Source organism: Mytilus californianus, unplaced genomic scaffold, assembly GCF_021869535.1.
Source record: "Mytilus californianus isolate M0D057914Y unplaced genomic scaffold, xbMytCali1.0.p SCAF_42, whole genome shotgun sequence".
NCBI lineage: Eukaryota > Metazoa > Mollusca > Bivalvia > Mytilida > Mytilidae > Mytilus > Mytilus californianus.
The window spans coordinates 808,703-834,064 of NW_026262693.1; the positions used below are offsets into that span (position 1 = coordinate 808,703).

The following is a 25,362-nucleotide window of genomic DNA, read 5'->3' on the forward strand; positions in this document are numbered from 1 at the left end:
GTTTTACTAAGATTTCTTACAATCTCTGTTTTTGCCCTGTGTTTGTTATATGTCAGTACTGTAACACTTAAGTCTTTACGTCGGGCCTTTTATAACAGTTTTTGTAAGATTTCTTTTACTGCTTTGTCTATTATTTCCTATTCCGTAATTGTATTCATTGTTACAACCTCCGGTCTTGTTTATTTTTCCTATACCCCTATTTATTTATCATGATTTTACGCAATGGAAAGAAAATTATTAACAACACAACTTCTAGGATATCCACGTGCTTAAACAAACGTTTTGTAATGCCTCTACAGCCAGATTGTTTAACAAAAATGCACGTGGATATCCACAAATTTTCCCGTGCAATGCCAAAAAGTGACTAACCTGTTTTAGATTAACTTCACAAAATACTGTACGGTCAACAGTGAACGGGAGAGCCTTTTCGCTCTCCTTTTCCTGTGACATTACCTGAAAAACTCAAAACCTTATATATGTGGTAACTTGAACCCAACCTAAGTGTGGTATTCAATATGTGGGACAGACGGGACGAGCGTATTACAAAAGAAATCAAGAACACCTTTACCGCTTTCGTAGACCTAAAAAATTCAAAAGTTTGATATATCAACATTTAGATAAACATAATCACAATCTAAAATTTATTAAATTCCAACCACTTGAAACCGTTCAGAAACAACCAGGAGAATCACACAAGCAATTTGAAAAATCACGTGAAGTTCGCGAATTATTTTGGATAAAAAGACTTCAGACAGCTTATCCTCTCGGTCTTAATGACAAAATATTAGGACAGGGGAACATAACTAAAACTTCAATCGATGTCATTAATATTGTCGATAAACGACTTAGAAATAAAAGGTCTCATGGCAAACGCAAAAACCGTAATCAACGTATTAAACATCGTATAAATTATACACTTGCTGATCTGTTATCTATAATAAAAAATAATGGCAGACATCAAGTATTATGCAAACTGGGTCAGATACCAATAAGTAAATTATATGCTATTTTTCTGGAGTGTGATACAATTTCTTTTTTTAGCCCAATGTATGAATACACCCGTATTATTACAGCCTTTTGTCACCATAGGCTATTTCCTAGTATCGATAAACCTGAAAATCATAAACGGCATTTTCTTAAATTAAAATATATAAATAGAGGTATTGATTTTATTAACTTATCTAGTATATTCAATGACTTTACCATCAAAAGCCAAATACCTCCATATTTTGATAATATAGAACCACCTATTATTTCGTATTCTTATCATACGCTCCACAGAGAGTCAAATTGTAAACAAGCATAACACTGCCACTACCCAGCTTAAAGCCTCTTCCGAACATTTGAAAGTACCTACTATGTACTGGTTACCTAAATTGCACAAAAAACCATGTAAATTCCGTTTCATCTCCGCATCTAGTAAGTGTTCTACTACCAATCTATCAGTGCTTCTAACTACCTCCCTTACTATTATCAAAGAACTTGTTATTAACTTTTGTAATAAAGCTTATGAAAATAATGGTATTAATTATTTTTGGAGTGTTAAAAATTCTTTAGAGGTTTTAGATAAAATACATGCTTTTGATGGTCCTTTTAATTCTGTTGACAGTTATGATTTTTCTACTCTCTATACTACACTTCCACACAATCTTATCAAGAACAAGTTTTCATATTTAATTAAATGGTCTTTTGAAAAATCTCATTACAAATTTATTTGCTGTGACTCGTTTAAAGCTTTTTTCTGTAACGAAAAAGGAAAGTATGCTAGATACACTTACTGGAAATGTGAAGATATGATTGAAGCTTTAAATTTTCTCCTGGACAACATATATGTACGTTTCGGCGATAAAGTGTATCGACAAGTAGTAGGTATTCCTATGGGCACTAACTGCGCCCCTTTAATAGCAGATTTATTCCTGTATTGCTATGAGTCTCAGTTTATGACCAAACTCGGTAAAGACACGTCATTGTTACATTTGGTTGATACATTCAACAACACCTTCCGTTATCTAGATGATATTTTTTCGTTAAATAATCCAGAGTTCTCTAAATATATTACCGAAATTTACCCAATAGAACTTACTTTAACTAAATCTAACATAAACAGCAGTAGTTGTCCTTTTCTGGATTTGGACATTTCAATCTCTAAAGGAAAACTCCATACGAAAATTTACGACAAAAGAGACGATTTTTCATTCCCTATTGTTAATTTTCCTTTTTTAGACGGCGATGTTCCTTTGGCTCCATCATACGGTGTTTATATATCCCAACTCGTTCGTTATGCCCGTGTGTGTAGTGATGTCATAGATTTTAACGAACGTAATCAATGCATCACTGGTAAATTATTAAATCAGGGATTTCGTTACCATAAATTACGTAAAACTTTTGCTAAGTTCTTTCATAGATACAAAGATTTGATTAGTAAATTTGGCTGTACTTGTAGAAAACTGATTAAAAATGGTATTTCACATCCTAAATTTTACGGTAATATTGTACTTAAAGCGCGGAAATCACTATGTGATCCATGTAAACTCATCGAACCTTTAAACAAACTTATTAGTAAAGGTTATCTTACCAATGTTGTAATTAGATCTTTGAATATAGTTTACATTGGTACTAACATCGATTTTGTCATCAGCAAATTAAAAAATAACTAAATTTGTATTCTTTTCAAACGGGATGTATAAAGACACACCCACGTTCGTTTTGATCTATAAAGAGGTTAAACTCCTAACTATCCTACTGTCTGTCGATACATTTATTTTTGGCATTGCACTAGTCATGTCTTCTTTGACTGTCCGTGACGTTAAAATACTAAATCCCTGGGATGTGTTTTAGTTGATTTTAGTCTCTGATGCATGATTTTTTATTATTGATTGATTTGGCTTTTAACTTGCTGTCAGTAACTGCGAGTACTCTCAAATCGTACTTTCTTGTTTATTTGACCTGTTGATACTAATTGTATTGCTTTTTTGTTATTTAATGTTATTCAGGGTTATATCTGGTCTATATACCAGCTTTTATAAGTGTTTGGTATTACTATTCCCTTAGTTTATTTATTTTGTATTTACATTGTATCATAGGTCAAATTTATTTGTTCAGTGTATGTTCAATGGTGTTAATATGTCCTTTGAATGAGTTAAGCTATTTCAGTTGATATTTTATAGTGTGTCTTTCTATGTTGTGATGTTACACTATTGTTTCAGAAAAAGGGTGAAGGTTTGGTTCCATTAAAACGTTTAAACCCGCTGCATTTGTTTGCACCTGTCCTAAGTCAGGAATCTGATGTTCAGTAGTTGTCGTTTGTTGATGTGGTTCATAAGTGTTTCTCGTTTTTCGTTTTTTATATAAATTAGACCGTTGGTTTTTCTCGTTTGAATGGTTTTACACTAGTAATTTTGGGGGCCCTTTATAGCTTACTGTTCGGTGTGAGCCAAGGCTCCGTGTTGAAGACCGTACTGTGACCTATAATGGTTTACTTTTATAAATTATGACTTGGATGGAGAGTTGTCTCATTGGCACTCATACCACATCTTCTTATATCTATTATTAACAGGTAATGACAAACAGAAACACATGCAGCTGACATGTCATGGCCTCTATTAATTTGGTGATTTCTTTGTATGCTATTTCTTGGTCTTGAAGATTAGCTTCTGTCAAAGTTTTATAACAATCCATGAAGGTTTACAAATTCATCATGTCAAAACAAAATGTAATCGCAGACTGTCTGTAAATGTTAATTGTGAAATACGATGTCCATCTATCAGAAACATAATGAAAATGAAAAAAAAAAAACAATTTCAAAGATTTGCTTAAGACATTATCATTTAATCATTAAAAAGTTTCTGTCAAAGTTTCATAAAACTCTATGAAGGTTTAACAAAGTAATTGATGAGTAACAAACTTTAACCCCAGCCTGTATCTACTTGATACTGTAAAAAACTAAGTCCGTTTATCTGTAAAATACGGAAAAATGAAAATAAATATTTCAAAATTTTGCTCTGGATACTTTCTTTTGGTCATAAACAAGCTTTTATCCAAATTTCAGAAAATTCCATGTAGGTTTAACAAAGTTATTGATGTCTATAAAAACTTTAACAACAGACTAAATCTAAATGTTGACGCCGCCGACGCCGACGACGGAATCCAGGATCGCTATGTCTCGCTTTCGCGAAATAAATTTCGCAGGCTCGACAAAAATAAATAGTATTCATGGACATTACTCAAATTGTTCTAAATATTTAGAGAGATAAAACAAAACATCAGTCATTCGGTTTATACATGGGTGCAATTTGGGTGCTTCTCATTACAGAATCGTGGATCGTTTGGAGATCGGTTTTAATCTATTTTTCTATGGTTTAATATGGATTCAAAATCAAATTGGTGGAAATATATAGAAAATAAGGATATATCAACAAAATAAACACAGACTGAAAACGTTTATCTGGATCAGAAATAAACGTGGGTGAAAAACTGTCAAAATAGGTACAATTTGGGTACCTTCACGTTACTTTACTTAGGAATTACATTTGAGAGGAAGAATTGTTTTTGTGAGGCGGCTTAATTTTTGGGATCGTCACAATGTAGTTCAACCAATCAACGGCAATGTAATTTTGAACAGATCTATTTTTGATGCAGATTTTGGCATACTAAAATGGAAATTATAGAAATGCTTTCAGTAGATATTAAACAGGGAATGATGAACTCTTTTACAAAAGAAGGATTGGATCGGTTTCATACCCTACTCTTGAAACATCTCGAGTTATTTTCCGAAAATACTTCTAATAAATATATTTACCTAATATAACATAAATACAATATATTTTTGTCAGCTGTAACTATTTTAAAGATTCAAAGATTTTGAAAGTTACCTTGCTGGTATCATATAACAAAAAGATCAGTGGTTCTATGTAATCAGTATATTCAAGAGGACGTATACAACCATTACCATTACCATTCCACGGGTTAGAGGATGATTGAGCGTTCACACGCATGTTTAACCCCGCAACTTTCTTTATGTGCCTGTCCCAAGTCATAGAAATAAGAAGCTCCATCCAAATCACAAGTGTAAAAAGTAAACAATTATAGGTCAAAGTACGGCCTTCAACACGGAGCCTAGTTGTTTTTCGTAAATTGTATTGTATAAATTTGGCCGTTAGTTTTCTGGTTTGAATTGCTTCTAATTTTCATGTCGGGACCTTTCATAGCCGACTATATGGTATGGGTTTTCTTATTGATGGAGGCCATACGGTGACTTATGATTGTTTTTGTCTCCATCATTTGAACTCTGGTGGCTGTCTCATTGGCAATCATACGTATACCACGTCTATTTTTATACTAATCACTTCCTTTACAATAATAAATTCACCTGATACCAAACTAATGTCTATTACTTTATAAATCTTTACAAAGGGAATTTTGAAATACTTTCACTTTCATTAAAACAAAATTAAATCATGAATAAAATATTTGTTCCTCTTTCCATGGTGCATTATTCATGTAGTAAACAAACACCAAATACAGGAATCTGATGTACAGTAGTTGTCGTTTGTTGATGTGGTTCATAAGTGTTTCTCGTTTCTCGTTTTTTATATAGATTAGACCGTTGGTTTTCCCGTCTAAATGGTTTTACACTAGTAATTTTTGGGGCCCTTTATAGCTTACTGTTCGGTGTGAGCCAAGGCTCCGTGTTGAAGACCGTACTGTGACCTATAATGGTTTACTTTTATAAATTTTGACTTGGATGGAGAGTTGTCTCATTGGCACTCATACCACATCTTCTTATATCTATTTATATTTACATTGTTAACATTTAATTTCATAGAAAAATGATAACAAAAAAAATTATAATAAAAAAAACAACGTTTTCCGTTCAAATTTTATTTTGTGTTCAGAAATATGACGCATTGCTGTCAGTCACAATCTAAAGCCGTGATAGTTCTTAATAAAGTAAGGTTCATGTAATTTCTGATATTGACCCTGCTATAGTACAATAAATATATATATAGAAAATTGACCTAACATAACAAAGCTATAACAAACCAGTACAAAAGAACTCTCGATTCCAGACTTGAAGTAGTCTCGCGGGCCACATGTAATGACATCTACCTAGTAATAGTAATAGTAAATACACCATTATAAGATATCAATACTAGTTTAAAGCACCAAATGGATCGAGATCGTTCTGAATTTAAATTTCAAAGAGAACATCATGGAGGCTGGTTATGACTCCGGTTTTTACCCGATTAAACTTTGAAATATCATCAGAGTGATTAGGTTTTACATTTATATTCAAAAGGAACATAAACAAAGACACCCATTAGGATCTTCTCTGCTATTTACAATATTAATTGAAATAAAGATTCATTAATTGTAGTACATCAATTTTAATCAATACTGGTATTTGTTTCCACAATAATCCATAGCGCAGCTAACGACGTCCCTAAATATCCATAGCAAATAATTTTCTATAGCTTTAAAACCAGAATAATCACGTCGTATTATACTGGGTTTACACTGTGATAACTAGACATACACACCTTAACCTAACCAAGGTAAGTCTCATGTAACTGTGGTATTAACTTTACCAATTTGCTTAATATTACATGTATAAAAGGGTTTGCTACTTTTGGTAATTGATTGAATTCATTTTGCTTCAGAGGAACTAGTATCGATTGACCTGGTGATTGTCCCTGTAGGGTTGTAAGTTTTGTTTTGTCGAAATACCTAATTTAATGTAAATGTTAGACGATGTTCTACATTTGGGTTATATCAGTCCTATACCATACGACTTCGTATTCTGTTTCTATTTCTAACATTTTCATGCTGAAAGTTTGAAGTAAAGCAAAATAAAAATAAAAATAAAAAATGAAATAGAAAATAGCAAAATTAAAAAATGAATAAAAGGAAAATATCAGAAAACAAACAGACAAGGCTCCGTGTTGAAGGCCGTACTTTGACCTATAATTGTTAACTTTTTATACATTGTGACTTGGATGGAGAGTTGTCTCATTGGCACTCATACCACATCTTCTTATTTATAGATACAGGAAATATCGCCCGAGGTCTTACGTTATAGGACTAGGGTAATATGAAAGCATTCATTACAAATTGTGGAATTTGCATTTGGTAGAATAATTTAAAATCTGGCTTTTGTTATAATATTGTTATATTTAAAAGAACTATAAAGAAACCTGGGGTGGTGTTCTCGAAAGTATCATAAGATTCGTCCTAAGTCATAGATAAGACCAATTTTAGGATGGACTTAGGATCATCTTAGGACACTCTAATTTGTGTCTCGAAGCTATCTCAGACGCATCTTATATTAGGACGTCCTCAACATATCCTATGTGCGAAATTTTAAGTAGTTAAAATAATTGTTTGATAAAACATTTATTAAAGACGAAACCAATTAATAAAACTGTTTACGAAATTTTAAAATTACATGTATTTAATTAAATGCATGATTTCAAATGTAATTATAAAATAATATCAAAAAGGATTGTGATTTAAACTGGAAAACAATTTGTTTGGAAATGAAAATATTGAATTCGTAGTGTCATCGTATCGTAAAACACGAAGTTCAAAGTTTAAAATCATGTACAAATTCTTTAAACGAGTTAATAACCGATGGTGCGTTTCATTTCATGTTTATTTTCACGTAAAAAATTGAGAAAAAAGCATGCACAAAGTTAGGATGAAGATATGATGATCTAAGACACATAATTAGGTGTCCTAAAGTTAGGACGAAAAATGTGATATATCCTAAGTTAAAAGAGCTTCGAGAACACGACTTAGGACAAAGACTTGTCATAAGATGTTCTTAGGACACGTCCTTATCCTAAGATAGCTTCGAGAACACCACACCTGAACCTTATTGTTTATAAGTACATTAAATTTAAAGTTGATGGATTGGTGATTCTGAATTCAAGGGAACTGAAAAACAACACAAAAATTGTTATACAAAATAAAAAAAAATGCCAGTTATATGCATGATAAACAAGCGTTATAAAAATAAGGAGATGGAGGTATGATTGCCAATGAGACAACTATCCACCAAAGCTACAAACGAAGTGTTGTTCACTACAGTAACATGTTCAATATCACACACCAGAATATAAAATTGAGGGGGTGGACAGGGGGTACCCTTCTCCAACCTCCCGCCCCATATCTCCCACCTCCCACTTTTAGAATCTTTTTTTCTCTCCCACCTATTTTTTGTCTCCCACCTCCCACCTCCCTCAAAAGCTGTCCACCCCCTCAAAAGTAGGAGATGCGGTAATATTACAAAACAGTACAGGAAGAAGCGATCTGATATACTAGTATGCAAGATTGAAGTGTCATTTTGTACAGCAATGATATAATAATACCGACCAACACAGCAGCAGAGTATGTGAAATATAGTAGTACATCTAACAATGAATATGTATACTTTGGACGACAACAATAATGCACTTTAAACATCTTTTCTTCAAAATCCCAGTGCTTTTTCTAATTTTAGCAGGCGTATATTTTCTATCGTTAATGAAGTAAAACATTCCGGAAGATCGGAAAGTATCAGAAGGAAACCATGCAAGAAAACTGAATGTTTAATAGGCTTTGATGTTTTTCCAAATTTTAAAAACATCAAAAGAATAAAAAAAGGTAATCCAGTCGAAGTTCAGTTGAAGGCAATTTTGTTTGAAAGTCCAGCAAATTTTGTATTGCCAGACATCTGGAACCAAACCGAATTAAATTGGAATGACAAATAAACAACTAATCCTGTTTCGATTTTATCAATTTATGAGATAACAACTAAATATCTACCAAAATGTCAGAAACAGAAGTGTGCCGTATGTATGTGTTCAAAAATACGATTATATCAGAACATTGATGTACATTATAAGGGTCTGGATGGGGGTTCTTGATTCTTGAATTCTTTAGAGTATTTTTCTCTGTTCTTTATTTACTTTGTCCATTTTCGAGGCTGTAACAACATTATGACGGTTTTTTTTAACAAGAAAACAAATGATAAAGGCATAAAGATGGTTATAAACTGAAATTTAGATATGTTTTAGCACAGTCTATCTATTTTCCCAAAGAATGAATAAGAAGATTTTTTACATTTACAAAAAACAAAGTTCTATTGAAATTAAAGCAATACAAGTTTAACCTTTCAAAAAAGGTATGGAGTGCTTAGCCGTATCATAAATTAACATGATTTTGTGTTTATTTATATAAATATTTTTGTAATACTTTTATATGGGTTTCAGTTTCATTATTATTTGTAATTTGATATAAAATGCGACATTTGCCAACAGGGAAATGCTTCGTTTTTAGTGTCATGAATAATGGACCGCGAAAGGAAAATGTAACTTTTTGTTTCTTTTGTTACCTATTCTGACATCGGACTCGGACTTCTTTTGAACTGAGTTTTACTGTGCGTATCACTATGTGTTTCTTTATTATACATTGGCTAGAGGTATAGGGGGAGGGTTGAGATCTCATAAAACATGTTTAACCCCGCCGCATTTTTGCGCCTGTCCCATGTCAGCCGGGAGCCACTGGCCTTTGTTAGTCTTGTATGTTTTTTAATTTTAGTTCATTTATATGTTTTGGAGTTTAGTGTGACGTCCATTTTCACTGAAGTAGTACACTATTTTATTTAGGGGCCAGCTGAGGACCACCTCCGGGTGCGGGATATTCTAGCTGCGTTGAAGACCCATTGGTGGCCTTCGGCTGTTGTCTGTTCTTTGATCGGGTTGTTGTCTCTTTGACATATTCCCCATTTCCATTCGCAATATTAACAATAAAATTAATACTTAACACTATCAAAGTACATGCATTCATTAGACGAAGAGGGTTATATTCGGATATCCTTGATTAGACTGATATGCGATACTGTTAATTCAGACTGAACATTTTTACTATCTTTAATGAATTAAATTTATTCTGTCAGGTACAAGAGAATTCGTAGTTTCGACTTCATCACAGCGAGAGCAACACATTAACTGATGCTTACATTTTACCATGTTCCGTTACATTTTACCATGTTCCGAGGGTTACACCTACAAAATGGACTTTATATACATGTGTATTGATTGTTTTGTTGTACTGTTTTTTTTTGTAAATTTCGTTTTAGACTCATAATTTCCAAATTGAATAAAGTGATAGTTATAAATATCTAACAAATACATATTGGTCAGTATCGAGTAAACGGACCATTGAACAGAGGTATCAATCTTCGTATATTTTATAATATTAAATATATCAATTTTGACTGTAAGCGTATCCAAAAACATGTGATCCTATAGCAACATATTTATCGATTATGTCTCGAATACCCATACTGTCAGACAATCCGTGTATAAGTTCTGCTTCCCTTCTTGACGTGTTTCCAGTTTTATTACTCATTCAAGCCAATATAATATTATCGGCCACACCAATAAGCAACCAATCAGGATTGAATGTTGTTTAGTTTTTTTTTTCAAGATGGCGTATATATCGACTGTAAAGCTACACACCATGATTAACCTTCATTATATAAATCAGTTGATTTAATTACTGAAATATGTCCCATGATTAAAATTTTCACAGAAACTTTTGTATATCATATGCCAAAGACAATGAATGAGACAACTCTCCACCATGCAGAGACCAGATGACGTATATGTGAGCAACTATTGGTCACCGTACGGCCTTCAACAATGAGCAAAACCTATACTGCATAGTAAGCTATATCCGATTGTGACCCTGTGAGTAAACCGACTTTATAGAAAATTGGTCATACCGCTCATTCTTTTTATACCTTTGTTCATTAAATGCATATACAACGTTTTACTGAAATATGTAACGCCATTGTCTTTTCTGAAATAAAGTTAAAATGAAAAATAACAGTCATATTTTCATTACAATGGTATTGTATACAAAGAAATTCGTTGTTTAATAGTTGACAAAGATGTTTGTAAGGCCAATTAAAATTAATTGATAGATTTTCATCCCCGCCCGCCCCTCTGAAATCGTCCCGCCCCGATTTTTTTTATTTTTAAAAATTTACGATTTCCGGGTTTTGTTCATTTCCGTTACCGGAAACCACCGATAATTTCGTTTCGTTCATAACTTCCTGTAGCAAATTTCGGTTTTCGTATTTCTTCGAGTAATTTAACCAAAATGATTAAGTCGAAATATTCTGCTGCTCTATGATGACAGCATTATCTTCCGAGAAAAGAGATTGCTTACGAGAAGGGCATGAAATATTCGGGTTACGAGTGACAGGCGGTGTCCAAGAACGCAAATCGCGGTCAGTGATTAGAAACCTGTGGATTTTTTTATTTATACAATGACTTTGTGTCAGGAAATTTGGACTGTGAATGATATCTAAAGCACAAGAATCGTGGAATACATTGCTACAATAAAAAACATGACTGGGATAAAGAAATTGACACAAGCACGAACTTGTGCGATCTAAGACCATATATTGAGTACAAAAAAGTCTGCCAATGTAATGCTATGTCTTAAAACTTTTCCAGATACACAGGGTTATCTGTACTCGGAGTAAATTTTGAGGTGAAAATGCAGCCATTGTAGCCAAAGGGTCCACATGAACCTTAAAAGCATAAACCATAGTATTTGCAACATAGTTTGAGTTTTAATTTCACTCTGTACTCATAATACTTGTAATGGGCACTACAAAGTACTACTTAGAAAGCAAAATAAATTTGATGTAGGTAGTCTAAAAGAGAACATTTCTCCACCTTTTTGCTATTTACTAAAAATTGGTTTCTAAAGTGGCAATCACATGTAGAACAGTGGTTGCCAATCCGAAATCTTTATTAAGAATTTGAAAAATTATGTAGAATTCCTTATATATACATGATATAAGCTTAATATTACCCTTGCATATGAACAGTCTGATTGAAACCAGCCCCCAATATCTACAAAGGCAAATGGAAAGTGGGGGCTGGTTTTAATTAGACTGGCATATGAAGAACACGTCACAAAAGGGTTTCGGAGGAAATAAAAATTAAAAAATAAAATCCTCCCACCCGCCCCATTTTTTTCAAAAATTTGGATGAAAATCTACTAATTAATTTTAGTTGGCCTAATATTGATTGATCTTTTCAATTTGTATGCTACATATTTGTATATATATTTTCATTATAGTAGCGATGAGATCTAGTTTATCTATAATAACTCTGATCATTTGTAGATTAATTAAAGACGCTACCGATTAACTGTCTACATCTATACGATGGAAAGTAACAAGGGTGAGTTCTTTATTTCCGTTTTATAAATAGAATGAAAGCAACCGATTATTGCTAGTAAAGGTGCCTTCCGCTATAAATATGTGTCAGAAAGTTAATATTATATACACAGCATACACATTTTTTTTTATGTTTCAAAAACACACTAAGATCTTAAGATCAAACAGATGTGACATTTGTATGCATGATTTCATAATCAGAAGTATGGTGTAGAATTACTTTCAATATGCATAAATGATAGAAGGCCGAATACGGAAATGGAGCATTGGCCTAGCTTACTCTCAGGCATATTAAGCGTTGTGGCGGGAGTCCAAATATTTGTAAGGGACTCAATCCTTTCCCCTTCTAAACTGGTATACTTGACCATAGATGAAAGGTTTTTGTCACATTAAATTTGGCTTATAGATACATACATGCAAATCATTACAAAGATGAAAATATGACCGAAAAAGAAATTCTTCCTTCCTACTGGCAAATAAACTTTTAAAAAAAGAAAAATAATTGCACTTTTTTTTCGATCCTAGGAGAACATTATTACACAGATGAAAATATGACCGAAAAAGAAATTATTCCTTCCTACTGGCAAAAAAACTTTTAAGAAAAGAAAAATAATTGTACTTTTTTTAGATCCTAGGAGAACATTTGGATCTTAACAGATTACAAATGCATGTTCAATGATAAACCATAATTATCAATGATATTCAGACTATTTTGTTTCATGCTATTGCTTAAAATATAGGCTAATAAATTGTTTACTCTTAGTAGGTCCGGATTCTCGGCAAGTTAGTGACGACGGACCCGGATGTTGTGGGTGTATTTTGATGGGACTATCGTATTTTATAGTGGGCATATTTTTCCCATTTTCTTTGGCTATGTGCATAAAGGTAGGCATATTTTCAATACAAATATTACGTGTTTTCTTCATAGTATAGCATCATAATTTCATTGTGCGCTCTAATTGGTAACCAAAGCCGCAGTCAACTTTAACAATATATAGAATAAATTTTATAAAAATTTAAAAAGATAAGTCAGATTTTTAAGCAGGCTGCATTTCCCCTTATCCCAGTTCCAATTAATTATGTATAAACATGGATGTAATACTATATTCTCAGGTGCAAATTTCCTTTGAAATCTGCTGGTGGTGCATGCAGTAAATATTTATTGAACAGTTTTGAGTAAAAGCTTCTTTTTTAACGAACAAATCAATAATATATAAATACGGTAGTTTATCTTATAATATACATATCGGTTGGTTTGTAGTGGTGCTTGATGGATTGATTAGTGCTAAACACCATTTTCAGCACTATTTGGCTATTTTGTGGCGGTTAGTTTTTATCAGTGGAATGAGTCCGAGAGGCCGGAGAAAACCACAGACCTTCGGCGGGAAAACTTACAATCCTATTCATGCACTTAAGATTGGAAATGAACGCACCTGCCACAGACCTTCGGCGGGAAAACTTACAATCCTAGTCAAGCACTTAAGATTGGAAACGAACGCACCTGCCACAGACATTCGGCGGGAAAACTTACAATCCTAGTCAAGCACTTAAGATTGGAAACGAACGCACCTGCCACAGACCTTCGGCAGGAAAACTTACAATCCTAGTCAGGCACTTAAGATTGGAAACGAACGCACCTGCCACAGACCTTCGGCGGGAAAACTTACAATCCTAGTCATGCAGTTAAGATTGGAAACGAACGCACTTGCCACAAACCTTCGGCGTGAAAACTTACAATCCTAGTCATGCACTTTAGATTGAAAACGAACGCACCTGCCACAGACCTTCGGCAGAAAAACTTTCAATCCTAGTCATGCACTTAAGATTGGAAACGAACGCTCCTGGCACAGACCTTCGGCGGGAAAACTTACAATCCTAGTCATGTACTTAAGATTGGAAACGAACGCACCTGCCACAGACCTTCGGCGGTAAAACTTACAATCCTAGTCATGTACTTAAGATTGGAAACGAACGCACCTGCCACAGACCTTCGGCGGTAAAAATTACAATCCTAGTCATGTACTTAAGATTGGAAACGAACGCACCTGTCACAGACCTTCGGCAGGAAAACTTACAATCCTAGTCATGCACTTAAGATTGGAAACGAACGCACCTGCCACGTACAGACCTTCGGCGGGAAAACTTTCAATCCTAGTCATGCACTTAAGATTGGAAACGAACGCACCTGCCACAGACCTTCGGCGGGAAAACTTACAATCCTAGTCATGCACTTAAGATTGGAAACGAACGCACCTGCCACAGACCTTCGGCGGGAAAACTTATAATCCTAGTCATGCACTTAAGATTGGAAACGAACGCACCTACCACAGACCTTCGGCGGGAAAACTTACAATCCTAGTCATGCACTTAAGATTGGAAACGAACGCACCTGCCACAGACCTTCGGCGGGAACGCACCTGCCACGTTCAGGATTCGAACTCACAACCTCAGTGTTGACAAGCTAGTGATACTATAGTTGAACACATTCTCAACATCAACATGTCAGGTCAGCGTCTTCTCTGGTACGGTTTGTTTACAAAAGTGGCAATTAAACCCATCATGTGACATGTGTGATGGTATCTTTTTCCTAAGTTTCGAAAAAAACCTGTTCGAACCGATTAAGGGTTTGAATTTTTTTTAGTCATATTGAAAATGGATAGTTACTGTAAGTTATTTAACATCTTGAATTTGCCTCAATTTTGGGCGATAAAAATAAGAAGAAAAAAACAAGTTATTGGATTATTTCTATAACAATGTAAAATAAAAAAAAATCATAATTTAAAAAAAAAAAATCCTCTTCAGACATAATATCTAAAATTTATTACAAATGTTCAGTCAACAATCAAAAAAGTAATCCGATATTCCAAAAGCAAGTGGGTTTGTGGTTTAAAAATGATTTGCACGACCAGAGAACGATTGTTGGATAGCCTCTTTTTACTTTTTAGGTCACTTTCTTTCAAAAAGTTGTACTTACAGACTTGAAAGCGGATTACAGTTTATATATTGCAGTTCCTTATATTTATATCAGAGGAATGCTACAGAAATTATGATACAAGAGCCCACTTCCTTACGGACAAAATATATAAATCCATGCCCTCCTTATCCTCCCCCTTTTTGAAAAACTGGATCAGCTCAGCCACTGACAAAATTGTAAATTACATTCTAATTTTTGGATAAGAACAATAAATATGTCCATTTGTACAAGGTTACTATTCTAACTAATATTAATTAATAATTAAATAATTTTTGATTCCAGATTGTTCAAGAGTATGAAAGAGCTGTAATATTCCGGCTAGGTCGTGTCCTCCCTGGAGGAGCAAAAGGACCAGGTAAGTAAAACGAGTTTTCTTAATCAACACTTTATGCGGTATGGGCTTTGCTCATTGTTGAAGGCCGTACGGTGACCTATAGTTTTAATTTCTGTGTCATTTGGTCTCTTGTGAAGAGTTGTCTCATTGGCAATCATACCACATCTTCTTTTTTTTTTACTTTATGTCTTTGACATTTTTTTTTCTTTTGGACATGATGTTAAGTTTCTCCTTTTTTTAATGACAAAGACCCGTCTCGTTCTCTACACTCGACGTTCTTTGTATGTATTAAAGCCGTGCCTCTTCTCCCGAATGACTGAACCAAATGAAACAAAACTCAATTGGCAGATACAATTCTGTAAATCAACGATTTCACAGAACTTTATGAAATTTTTCAAGCCACAAGAACATGTGGAACTGCAAATGAACATCAAAACAAATTTATAATTGACTTTGATACTTTCGGAGATATAGCAAATTGAATATCCCGTAGAAAGAAGAACAAATGTATAGAATGCACGTACACATATTGCAAAAAATATTGAATATTATGACTATAAACTGTCTTTTCTCAGAAGCCTGTCATACGAACTTTCCTGAAAAATTATATGCTATTGAGGAAAATCGATAGTATATTTTTCCCCATTGGCGACAATACTAACTTTTTGTAAATTTACTTCTTTTTATAATAAAAAAAACCAGGACGGAACCGGTATGCGTTTTATTAGTACACCATTATTCTGTTTTAGAAATTGAAGTCAATTGGTGTCATTACCATCTTCCTAGGGAGCTTAACTCAATTGAGTCCGTAGTTCTGCAGCTATTTTTTTTTAAAATAATTAAATATTTCTTTGTCTTGTATCTAAGGGAGCTACCATTTGATTTTCATGGGGGGCTAGGATGAAAAATTTTGTCCTGCATTTTATTTTAGTTGTAATCTCTGTCCTGCCTTTTTATTTTTCACTCTATTCGGTCCTGCCTTTTTTTTTTTTTAGTTTATCCTGACTTTTTTACATAAACTATCATCATGCCTTTTTTTTTTTGCCAAGTTGCTCATCCTGCCTTTTTCTACTCAAAAGTCCTGTTCTGCCTTTTTTTTCCAATTTCATCCTAGCCCTCCCCCCCCCCCCCCCCCCCCCCCCCATAAAAATCAAATGGTAGCTCCCTAATTGAGTAAATGTCAACTAACTCATGCTTTTGCAGGGATGTTCTTCATTTTGCCATGTCTGGATGATTTTAAGAAAATTGACATGCGTACAGTTGCTAACGACGTCCCCCCTCAGGAGGTAGGAGTTAAACTTATCAAACACTGATTTGGATTTCACAGATAAATCTAAAACACATTTACACGCCATGTTTTCAACATGTATTAAAAAAATATGTTTTCTCAATTTTCTTACACAAAGTACAATAACGAATTTAAAATATATTAATCTATATTAGAATTTCAATTTCCATGGACATTGTTTGATATAGTAAAGAACAGTATTATCAATTATCTTATAACGTTATTCCCTGCATTTAATTTTCTATTTTTGCCTTGGGAACGACGAGGAGCTTCCTTAGAAAGTTAACTTTTACACTTTAATCATGGAAATGGTTTTAAAAACAAAAAATATTCTTTGAGAACAAAGACAACACATATCATGATACAAAGGGCCTCGGTGGCCGAGTGGTCTAAGTAGTTACTACTGTAATCACTAGCCAGTCAACACTGAGGTTGTGAGTTCGAACCCCGCTCGTGCGGGTGCACTCGACTCCAAAATTAATTGACTAGGATTGTCAGTTTTCCTATCGAAGGTCGGTGGTTTTCTCCGGGCACTCCGGCTTCCTCCACCAATAAAAACTGGCCGCCACGAAATAGCCCAAAAGCGGTGCTTAAAAGTGGCGTTAAAACACCAAAAATCAATCAATCAATATAATACAAGAATGCAGGCAATCCAGGTACTACAAGACAGAAACAAATGTAGCGAAATGTTTCTTACAGCATCAATCTACAATACCTATAGAATACCCAGTCTGACCTTTTTAAAGTATCCATGACTTGAAAAACATTATTGTCCTCATTAAATCAAGTGGTTGCTCTCTCTCACTACTATTTGAAGATATTTGAATTGTAGATTTTAACTAAAGATTCCGTGACTGTAGCAGTTGATGCAGTAATTTACAGCAGCATATATGATCCCACCATGTCTGTTATTAATGTTGAAAACGCTGACGCCTCTACCAGGTTACTAGCAGCAACGACATTGAGGAATGTCCTAGGTACAAAAAATATGTCGGAAATTTTAAGCGACAGAGACAGTATTGCACATGAAATGAAGGTACGAAAATTATAGAAAAGCAAAAGTGTGTAATCTTTCGTGTTTTTTTACCGGTTTCTATTTGAACGATTTTAAATATTACCAAAAATGATTTTAAATCCAATGGGAAATTTTCATTGTATTGTTTCATTTACGGGGGTGACACGATCTGAAAAATAAAGAAACTTAGTGGAATGTTTTGATATCAAAGTATACATATAACAAACTTAGAACTATATACTAATAATAAATAAATTTTTACAAATTTCCATAATATAAATATGTAATTTAGTTATGTACATTGCTTTTAAAAGACAACATGGCAAATTTTAAATGTTTTATCTGAAGAAAAGGAGATGTTTTTTTTTTAATATTTTTTTTTAATTGATTGATTGATTAATTGTTGTTTTTATCCATCTGTCCACACCATAGAATTAGTAAAATGATGACACGAGGTAATGAAATATCCCATGTGGAAGAAGAACGAAAAAGAAAAAAAAAACACGACCGAAAGAAAATGACGTATAAACAACGTAAACAACTAACAATTAACAGTCAACACAATATTAAATCGTCCAAAGGCACAACGATATTAGTTCATAAAATGCAATAAATACACCGTCTGTACGTTTGCTGAATTTAATTTCAAACTCACATAAATAAAATCTTTTCTTTTATTACAAACACCAACTGAACCGTAAAAGCTTAAACGCTTTATTCTTTGAATACATTATATTTTATTCTTTAGTCTCTCTTAGACCAAGCTACTGATCCATGGGGTATAAGGGTTGAACGTGTTGAAATGTGAGTAGAGTTTCTTAAACTAATTACATATTAGCAGACAATGGAAATATTAAGGTGATTCTAAATTTTCATGTATATGCATGCAGTTTTCTTAAATAATAAAACATTCTCTTAACTCTTGAGAATGCTTATAATGAAGCATTTTTGTAAAAAAAATTCATTTAAGACGATAGCAAAAAATACCAAGAATATATTAGAAATCTCATGCACAAGAGACATAAAAATACCACAACCACAGATAAACTGTTATCACAGAGATATGTCTCGCCTTTTTGTAATTTTGATAATGCAAATGTTGAAATTAAAATAGCAATACTTTAACATGTAAGTTATGCAAATATTCAAAGTCGATGAACCATGACTGAAGGTACATGGCTAAACAATCTCCATGGAATGAGATGTGCCAATGCTAATACAACTGCATACCAAATACCATTGACTTATTATAAGTTGTTCCCTTTAAACAAACCTAAACACAAACATTAACTTGTAAACTATGTAAATGTTTCAAAGTCAATGAATCATGATCAGGGGTGGGGCTATATAATCTCCATGGAAACGATATTTGCAAATGCCAATACATTTGCATACCAAATATCATTGACTTAACATTAGCAGTTCATCTTAAACTGATCTAATCACAAACTAATACATGTAAACTAAGCAAAAGTTTCAGTCAATAGACCATGACTGAGGGGGCGGGGCCAAATATTCTCCATGGAAATGAGATGTGCTAATGCTTATACAACTGAACACAAATTAACATTGGCCTACCACTAATGGTTCCCCTTGAACTGACCTAATCACAAATGAGATGTGCTAATGCTTATACAACTGAACACAAATTAACATTGGCCTACCACTAATGGTTCCCCTTGAACTGACCTAATCACAAACTAATACATGTTAACTTAGCAAAATTTTCAAAGTCAATAGACCATGACTAAGGGGGCGGAGCCATATAATCTCCATGGAAATGAGATATGCCAATGCTTATACAACTGCATACCAAATATCATTGACCTACCACTAGTGGTCCCCCATAAATTGACCTAATCACAAACTAATACATGTTAACTATGAAAAGTTTCAAAGTCAATAGACCCTGACTGAGGGGGCGGGGCCAAATAATCTCCATGGCAATGAGATGTGCCAATGCTAATACAACTGCATACTAAATATCATTGACCTACCACTAGAGGTTCCCCATAAATTGACCTAATCACAAACTAATACATGTAAACTATGAAAAGTTTCAAAGTCAATAGACCTTGACTGAGGGGGCGGGGCCAAATAATCTTCATGGTAATGAGATGTGCCAATGCTAATACAACTGCATACCAAATATCATTGACCTACCACTAGTGGATCACCATGAACTAGACCTAATCACAAACTGATACATTGTTGACGCCGTCGCCGTCGCCGACGCCGGAAACAGCATATCTATGTCTCGCTTTTTGACTCCGTCAAGGCGAGACAAAAACGACGACAAGACAAACAATAGTCAACGGAACATTTAATAGTCTAAAGGTTCAAAAATGTCCCCCCCCCCCCCAAAAAAAAAAGAAAATATATAAACTGTCTATGTTTACTGAATTCGTTTATTCTTTTATAATATACACCAACTAAACTACCAAAAAAATTGTTTTAGATATAGAATTCCCTTGCATGCACAGTAATCATACATTTTATTAACAGTAAAGATGTCCGGCTTCCAATGCAACTACAAAGAGCCATGGCGGCTGAAGCAGAAGCATCAAGAGAAGCTCGAGCGAAGGTACGTAGTAATTAGAATTGAGTATTTGACACAACTTATAAAGCTGTAAGGCTCTTTATGTGTTGTAAATAACAAATGACACCAGCAGACATCTTATGGGAAGCAAATGAAAAGGTATACGAAGAGGATAGAGGAGCAAAATATATTTCAATTTTGTGTATACAATAGTTTTATGGATTTCGTATAGCCTTCTTATCCGTGAACATAAATGCGTGAAAGCATGAGCAGGAAATTTTGTTTTAATTATAAGAAGTATTAACAAAAATACCGAACTCCAAGGTAAATTCCAAAAGGGGAAGTCCATAAAACTTGACAAAACCAAACGCTCGACTATATCAACCAACGGAACTAATAGAAAACAACTGTCATATTCCTGACTTGGTACAGGTATTTACCGAAGAAAATGGTCGATTACACATGGTTTTATAGCTAGCGAAACCTCCCACTTGTATGACAGTTATTTATAGTTCCGATATATTGACAAAATTGGGAACAACCGAAAACAGATATAATAGGTTAACGTGACAATGATTGGGATCCAGCAGCTAAAAATGTGTAAATTGCAACACAACGGACTTAAAAAATCAAACAAACTATAGAATAAATCTGACAAAAACGCTAACAAAAAGCTGTTTTGAAGTTGATAGTACATACATATAAGACATTTATACATGCTTGAATAGACTATGCATAAGTCAATGAATCCTATCTAAATCTGCTGAACTGGTTGCATGATTTAAAAACCATCCAAGTTATATTTTATTCTTATACAGGTTATAGCAGCGGAGGGAGAACAACATGCATCACGTGCTTTGAAGGAAGCAGCCGACATCATGGCCTCCAGTCCGGCCGCTATCCAACTTCGATACCTCCAGACACTAAGCACGATATCATCTGAGAAGAATTCTACCATTATTTTCCCGCTTCCAATCGACTTGCTAGCGGCGTTTGCAAAGAAATGAATTAATATCTATCAATAACAATAATGACTAAGCTTTAAAGGGAAATCCTCTGAGATTCTGTATCTGCTCAATAAATCCACCCTTTTCATATTTAGTCATTGGTAAATTGATCACAATATATCAATGCATAATAATCAAAGTACTATCTTTCCGATCTAATATCAAAGAGCAATATTTTTTTCTTCAAATAAGTATGAGATTCTATTGAAGAATCATATTGGATTTTAAAAACATTAACTATGTTTATATTTGATCATAATCAAAGTTTTGGCCATGCGGAGAACATAACGATTATATAAGTGTAGCTGTTTGCTTATGTTCGGAGGACTCGGCGATACAAGAGGACCTATATGTATTGTGTAGTCAACCACCATACACAGGACGGAACCTGCTGCATTGTTAACGTCCAAGGGCCCTATCATTAAAACAACAAAAAGCGATTAGTGTGTTCCGTTATAATTACTGTGATGTACTGCAGTTATTGTGAACTTTTACTTCTATTTTTAAAATTGAGGGCATCTTTATCTTTTATAATTCGTTAATTCCATGACTTCCGATCAGTATCATTTTACGATATATATGGTCACAAGCAGAAGCTTCTCTCGTGGAAAGAAGTATATAATTTGCCTATTTCAGAAAGACAATTGAAACATAATGTTTTTATTTGAGATCACGAAATTTAAATAAAAAATGTCTTGTCGTCTTATTGTTCATTTCGTATATCAAAATCAAATAGTTTTCAGCATATCGATGAAAATGGAGAAATACTGTAAAAACAAAGTAATTGCACGAAACACGCTTCATCTCTAATTGAAAATTAAATTTTCACGACTAAAAGCTATTTTAAGTATTGATTTTACCATAAACGAATGACAAATTTGTCTTTGATTTTAAAGTTACAGAGTTTAACAATAAACATTAAATTTACCTGGACTCAAATCGCGACAAGAAGCATTCTCAATAAAGACAAAATCACGTTACGTTTAAAAAATCAAATTTCTAAGACTTTTGGAAATATTTCTCAAAATTTGATTCATATTTGATTTTTCGGGGAAATATCGCTGCTCACGATCATTTATGTAATTCGATTGAATTAATTTTTTTAATATGAATAAATTAAGATATGATGTATACCTCAATGAATCAGCAACCCAACGACACAAACAATCAAGAACACATAGAGGGGAACGCATAGTCCTATAAAACAATAGACACGTGTCTAGATAATGTTTCAAGTTCTAAATCGTTCTGAACCTAAAAACAAAGGGAATAACTTAACAGAAAATAGCAAAGAAATTCCTTCGACACAAATTTGTTCTAATAAATAACTAAAGATATGACATAAGACAACCGGTGACGAGGTTTCTGAGATGGGACATACACATGATTATGTAGTGGGTAAAGCCGGTGGGTGCTAGGGGTTGTCTTGTTCTTGCAGAGAGGTGAGAGCTTTTTGTTCCTTGTTGAAGGCCTCTCTGAGACTTTGAGATGAAAAAAAGCGTTGTTCCTTTGCTTTTTGCGTGTTGCTGTGCATGTACTGATTTTGTGTCATGAATGGATACTCCATATCCTTTATCTTTCTATTAAGACTAGTTTTTTTGTGTTTTGTTTAGTTCACTTGGTCCCTAAATTCTTATGCTTCTAACATCCTTTGGCCTAGGTACACATAAGCATTACATATTGTTATCGTCTTCTATAAAATCGCCTATCCAATACAGTCCAAACTTGACAGTATTGACACATGGAAGATTTTCTACGAATTATTCCGATTTTGTGTCGATAGGAGGAGGAACATCGTCGCCACAGGCAACATCTGATTCTGATTGGTTATGTAAACTTCTGGGGATTTGTCATTCAAGACCCCTGCAAATGTAATGATTCTCATTTAGTGTTGATCGGTTTACAAACACAGCGTCATGCATGGCACATAGTTCCAGTGAAACCCTATGAATAAATCACATCTTATTCTTTTTTGTCTAATACAATACACTTGACCATTTTTAACAAACTTGGTAGAATGACGCATGGAAATATTTCTTCAAAGGGTCCTCATGTTTGTTTCAATCTGCGGAAAACAGGACTACCAGAGGCATTCTTTGACTCTGATTGACCGGTTTTTAAAAATCCTCTCCTCTGAAACTACAATGCGAAATGTTTTGAAACTTTTAGAATTGATGATTGGAAGTTTCTCTGTAAATTATTCTCATTTAATGTTGATCGATAAATAACTTTTTGTTTTGTTTTATTATTAGGCTGTTTTTTATTTCCTTTATTTTTCACTTAACTGTTTATTTTAATTGTTATTTTCTGTTTGTTTTCTATACACTGATAAAAATTAATGTGGGTTTGAGTGCTGAAAATAAACTACTTGTTGATGGACCTTTCCCCAAGTCAGGAACCTCGGCAGTGGCTATCTTTATCTTAAATAGGAGTGTTTTGTGTCCTTCAAAGAATTTTATACTGATGGCAGATCATTGGTGGTGTCTGTTTCATTTATTCACAATTTGACTTGAATTTGGACGACTTTAAAGAGCTTGACATATGATAAATACTCTAGCACATTCATTATCTGTTCACCTCTCGTTTTTTATTTTTTCAGTTGTTATTCTCCATTTATCAACCACTCTTTTTTTTACAATCGCAACCGAAACAGTACTCGTTCATTCATCTCGGGTTCGTTGTTTTACAGTCACCGAATGGGTTATTTTTACAACCGGCATGAGTAATATTAAGGGACTTGCAAAGGGTACCTATTCTAAGACCGATGAGAACCTCTTAAAAAGTAGCTTTCAAGAAAAAAGGGACTGAAGCAGAAACAATTTTAATAATCACAACAAAATCATAAGGTCTTTCCATTGGAATGTGGAAATACTTAAAAATGAAAGAAAGAAAAAAAAAAAAAAAAAGACCAGGCGAACAAGTCCACGGAGCATTTCACACTACCACGGCTGAGCGACAACGAACAAGAAAAAAAATTTAAAGACTAAATAGTTTTCTAACGAATCAATAACATGTATAAAGAAGACAATGAACACATATTTATATGTGCATGCCGCAAATTAAGTTATGAATTCGTCCAACCTTATGTAAAAAATATCCAGAAGTAGGGCGGCTCTCTGTGATTCAAGATGATTATAAAAAAATGACTTTTTTCCAAAAAAAAAACATTGCAGGATATATATGATGTTTTATCTTATATCTACAGATGTTGCGCAATGGGAGCTTGTATTTTGTTTTATAAATATCTGAAACATTCTAACATTCTGATTGTGCCTGTCCCAAGTCAGGAGCCGGTAATTCAGTGGTTGTCGTTTGTTGTTGTATGTCATATTTGTTTTTCGTTCATCGTTTTGTACATAAACCAGGCCGTTAATTTTCTCGTTCAAATTGTTTAACATTTGACATTTCGGGATCTTTTATAGCTGACTATGCGGTATGGGTTTTGCTCATTGTTGAAGGCCGTACGATAGCCTAAAGGTGTCTTCTAACCGCAAAAAAACAGCCAACAAAAAGTTACAGCACTCGAAGTTACTTAATGCGTTTTTGGTCAAATAGCTCTTCAACTTTTTCTGTTCTAATATATGCTTGATTTTCAAATATTCATCTGTTGGCGTTCCTGGTGAAACCAAATCCATAAAAGCGCTTCGTACGCATAACATTTATAACGTGTTGTTTTCATTTTTTTGTATGTAAATTTTCTTGTCCCTTTTCTGAAGTTTTTTCCCTTTATAGGTTCTTTTTCAAAAACAAGAGGATTATAAATTCGACATCTTAATACGCATGGCTCAAATACTGATTAACAAAGCAACTCCACCAACTCACAATGAACTAGAGTTTCTTTATATCTTATTCGATAAGACTTATTGCGCGCATTTATTTGCGTACTACTTATTAGTCAAAGAACGGTAACTGGTTTCCATATGTAAAAAAAAAATCGACTTTTCCAAAAACAAATATATGTGGC

The 25,362-nt window shown here is 33.8% G+C and overlaps 1 protein-coding gene across 1 annotated transcript; it reads left to right on the forward strand.

Moving 5' to 3' along the window:
- Positions 1-6,437: 6,437 nt before the first annotated feature.
- Positions 6,438-22,100, forward strand: LOC127699855 (stomatin-like). Its single transcript, XM_052203243.1, has 9 exons — positions 6,438-6,554; positions 12,188-12,245; positions 13,008-13,126; positions 15,498-15,570; positions 16,753-16,835; positions 17,670-17,873; positions 18,601-18,656; positions 20,358-20,436; positions 21,210-22,100. The coding sequence occupies exons 2-9, from the start codon at positions 12,230-12,232 to the stop codon at positions 21,396-21,398; spliced, it is 819 nt and encodes a 272-aa protein (XP_052059203.1). The 5' UTR covers positions 6,438-6,554; positions 12,188-12,229; the 3' UTR covers positions 21,399-22,100.
- The last annotated feature ends 3,262 nt before the right edge of the window (positions 22,101-25,362 follow it).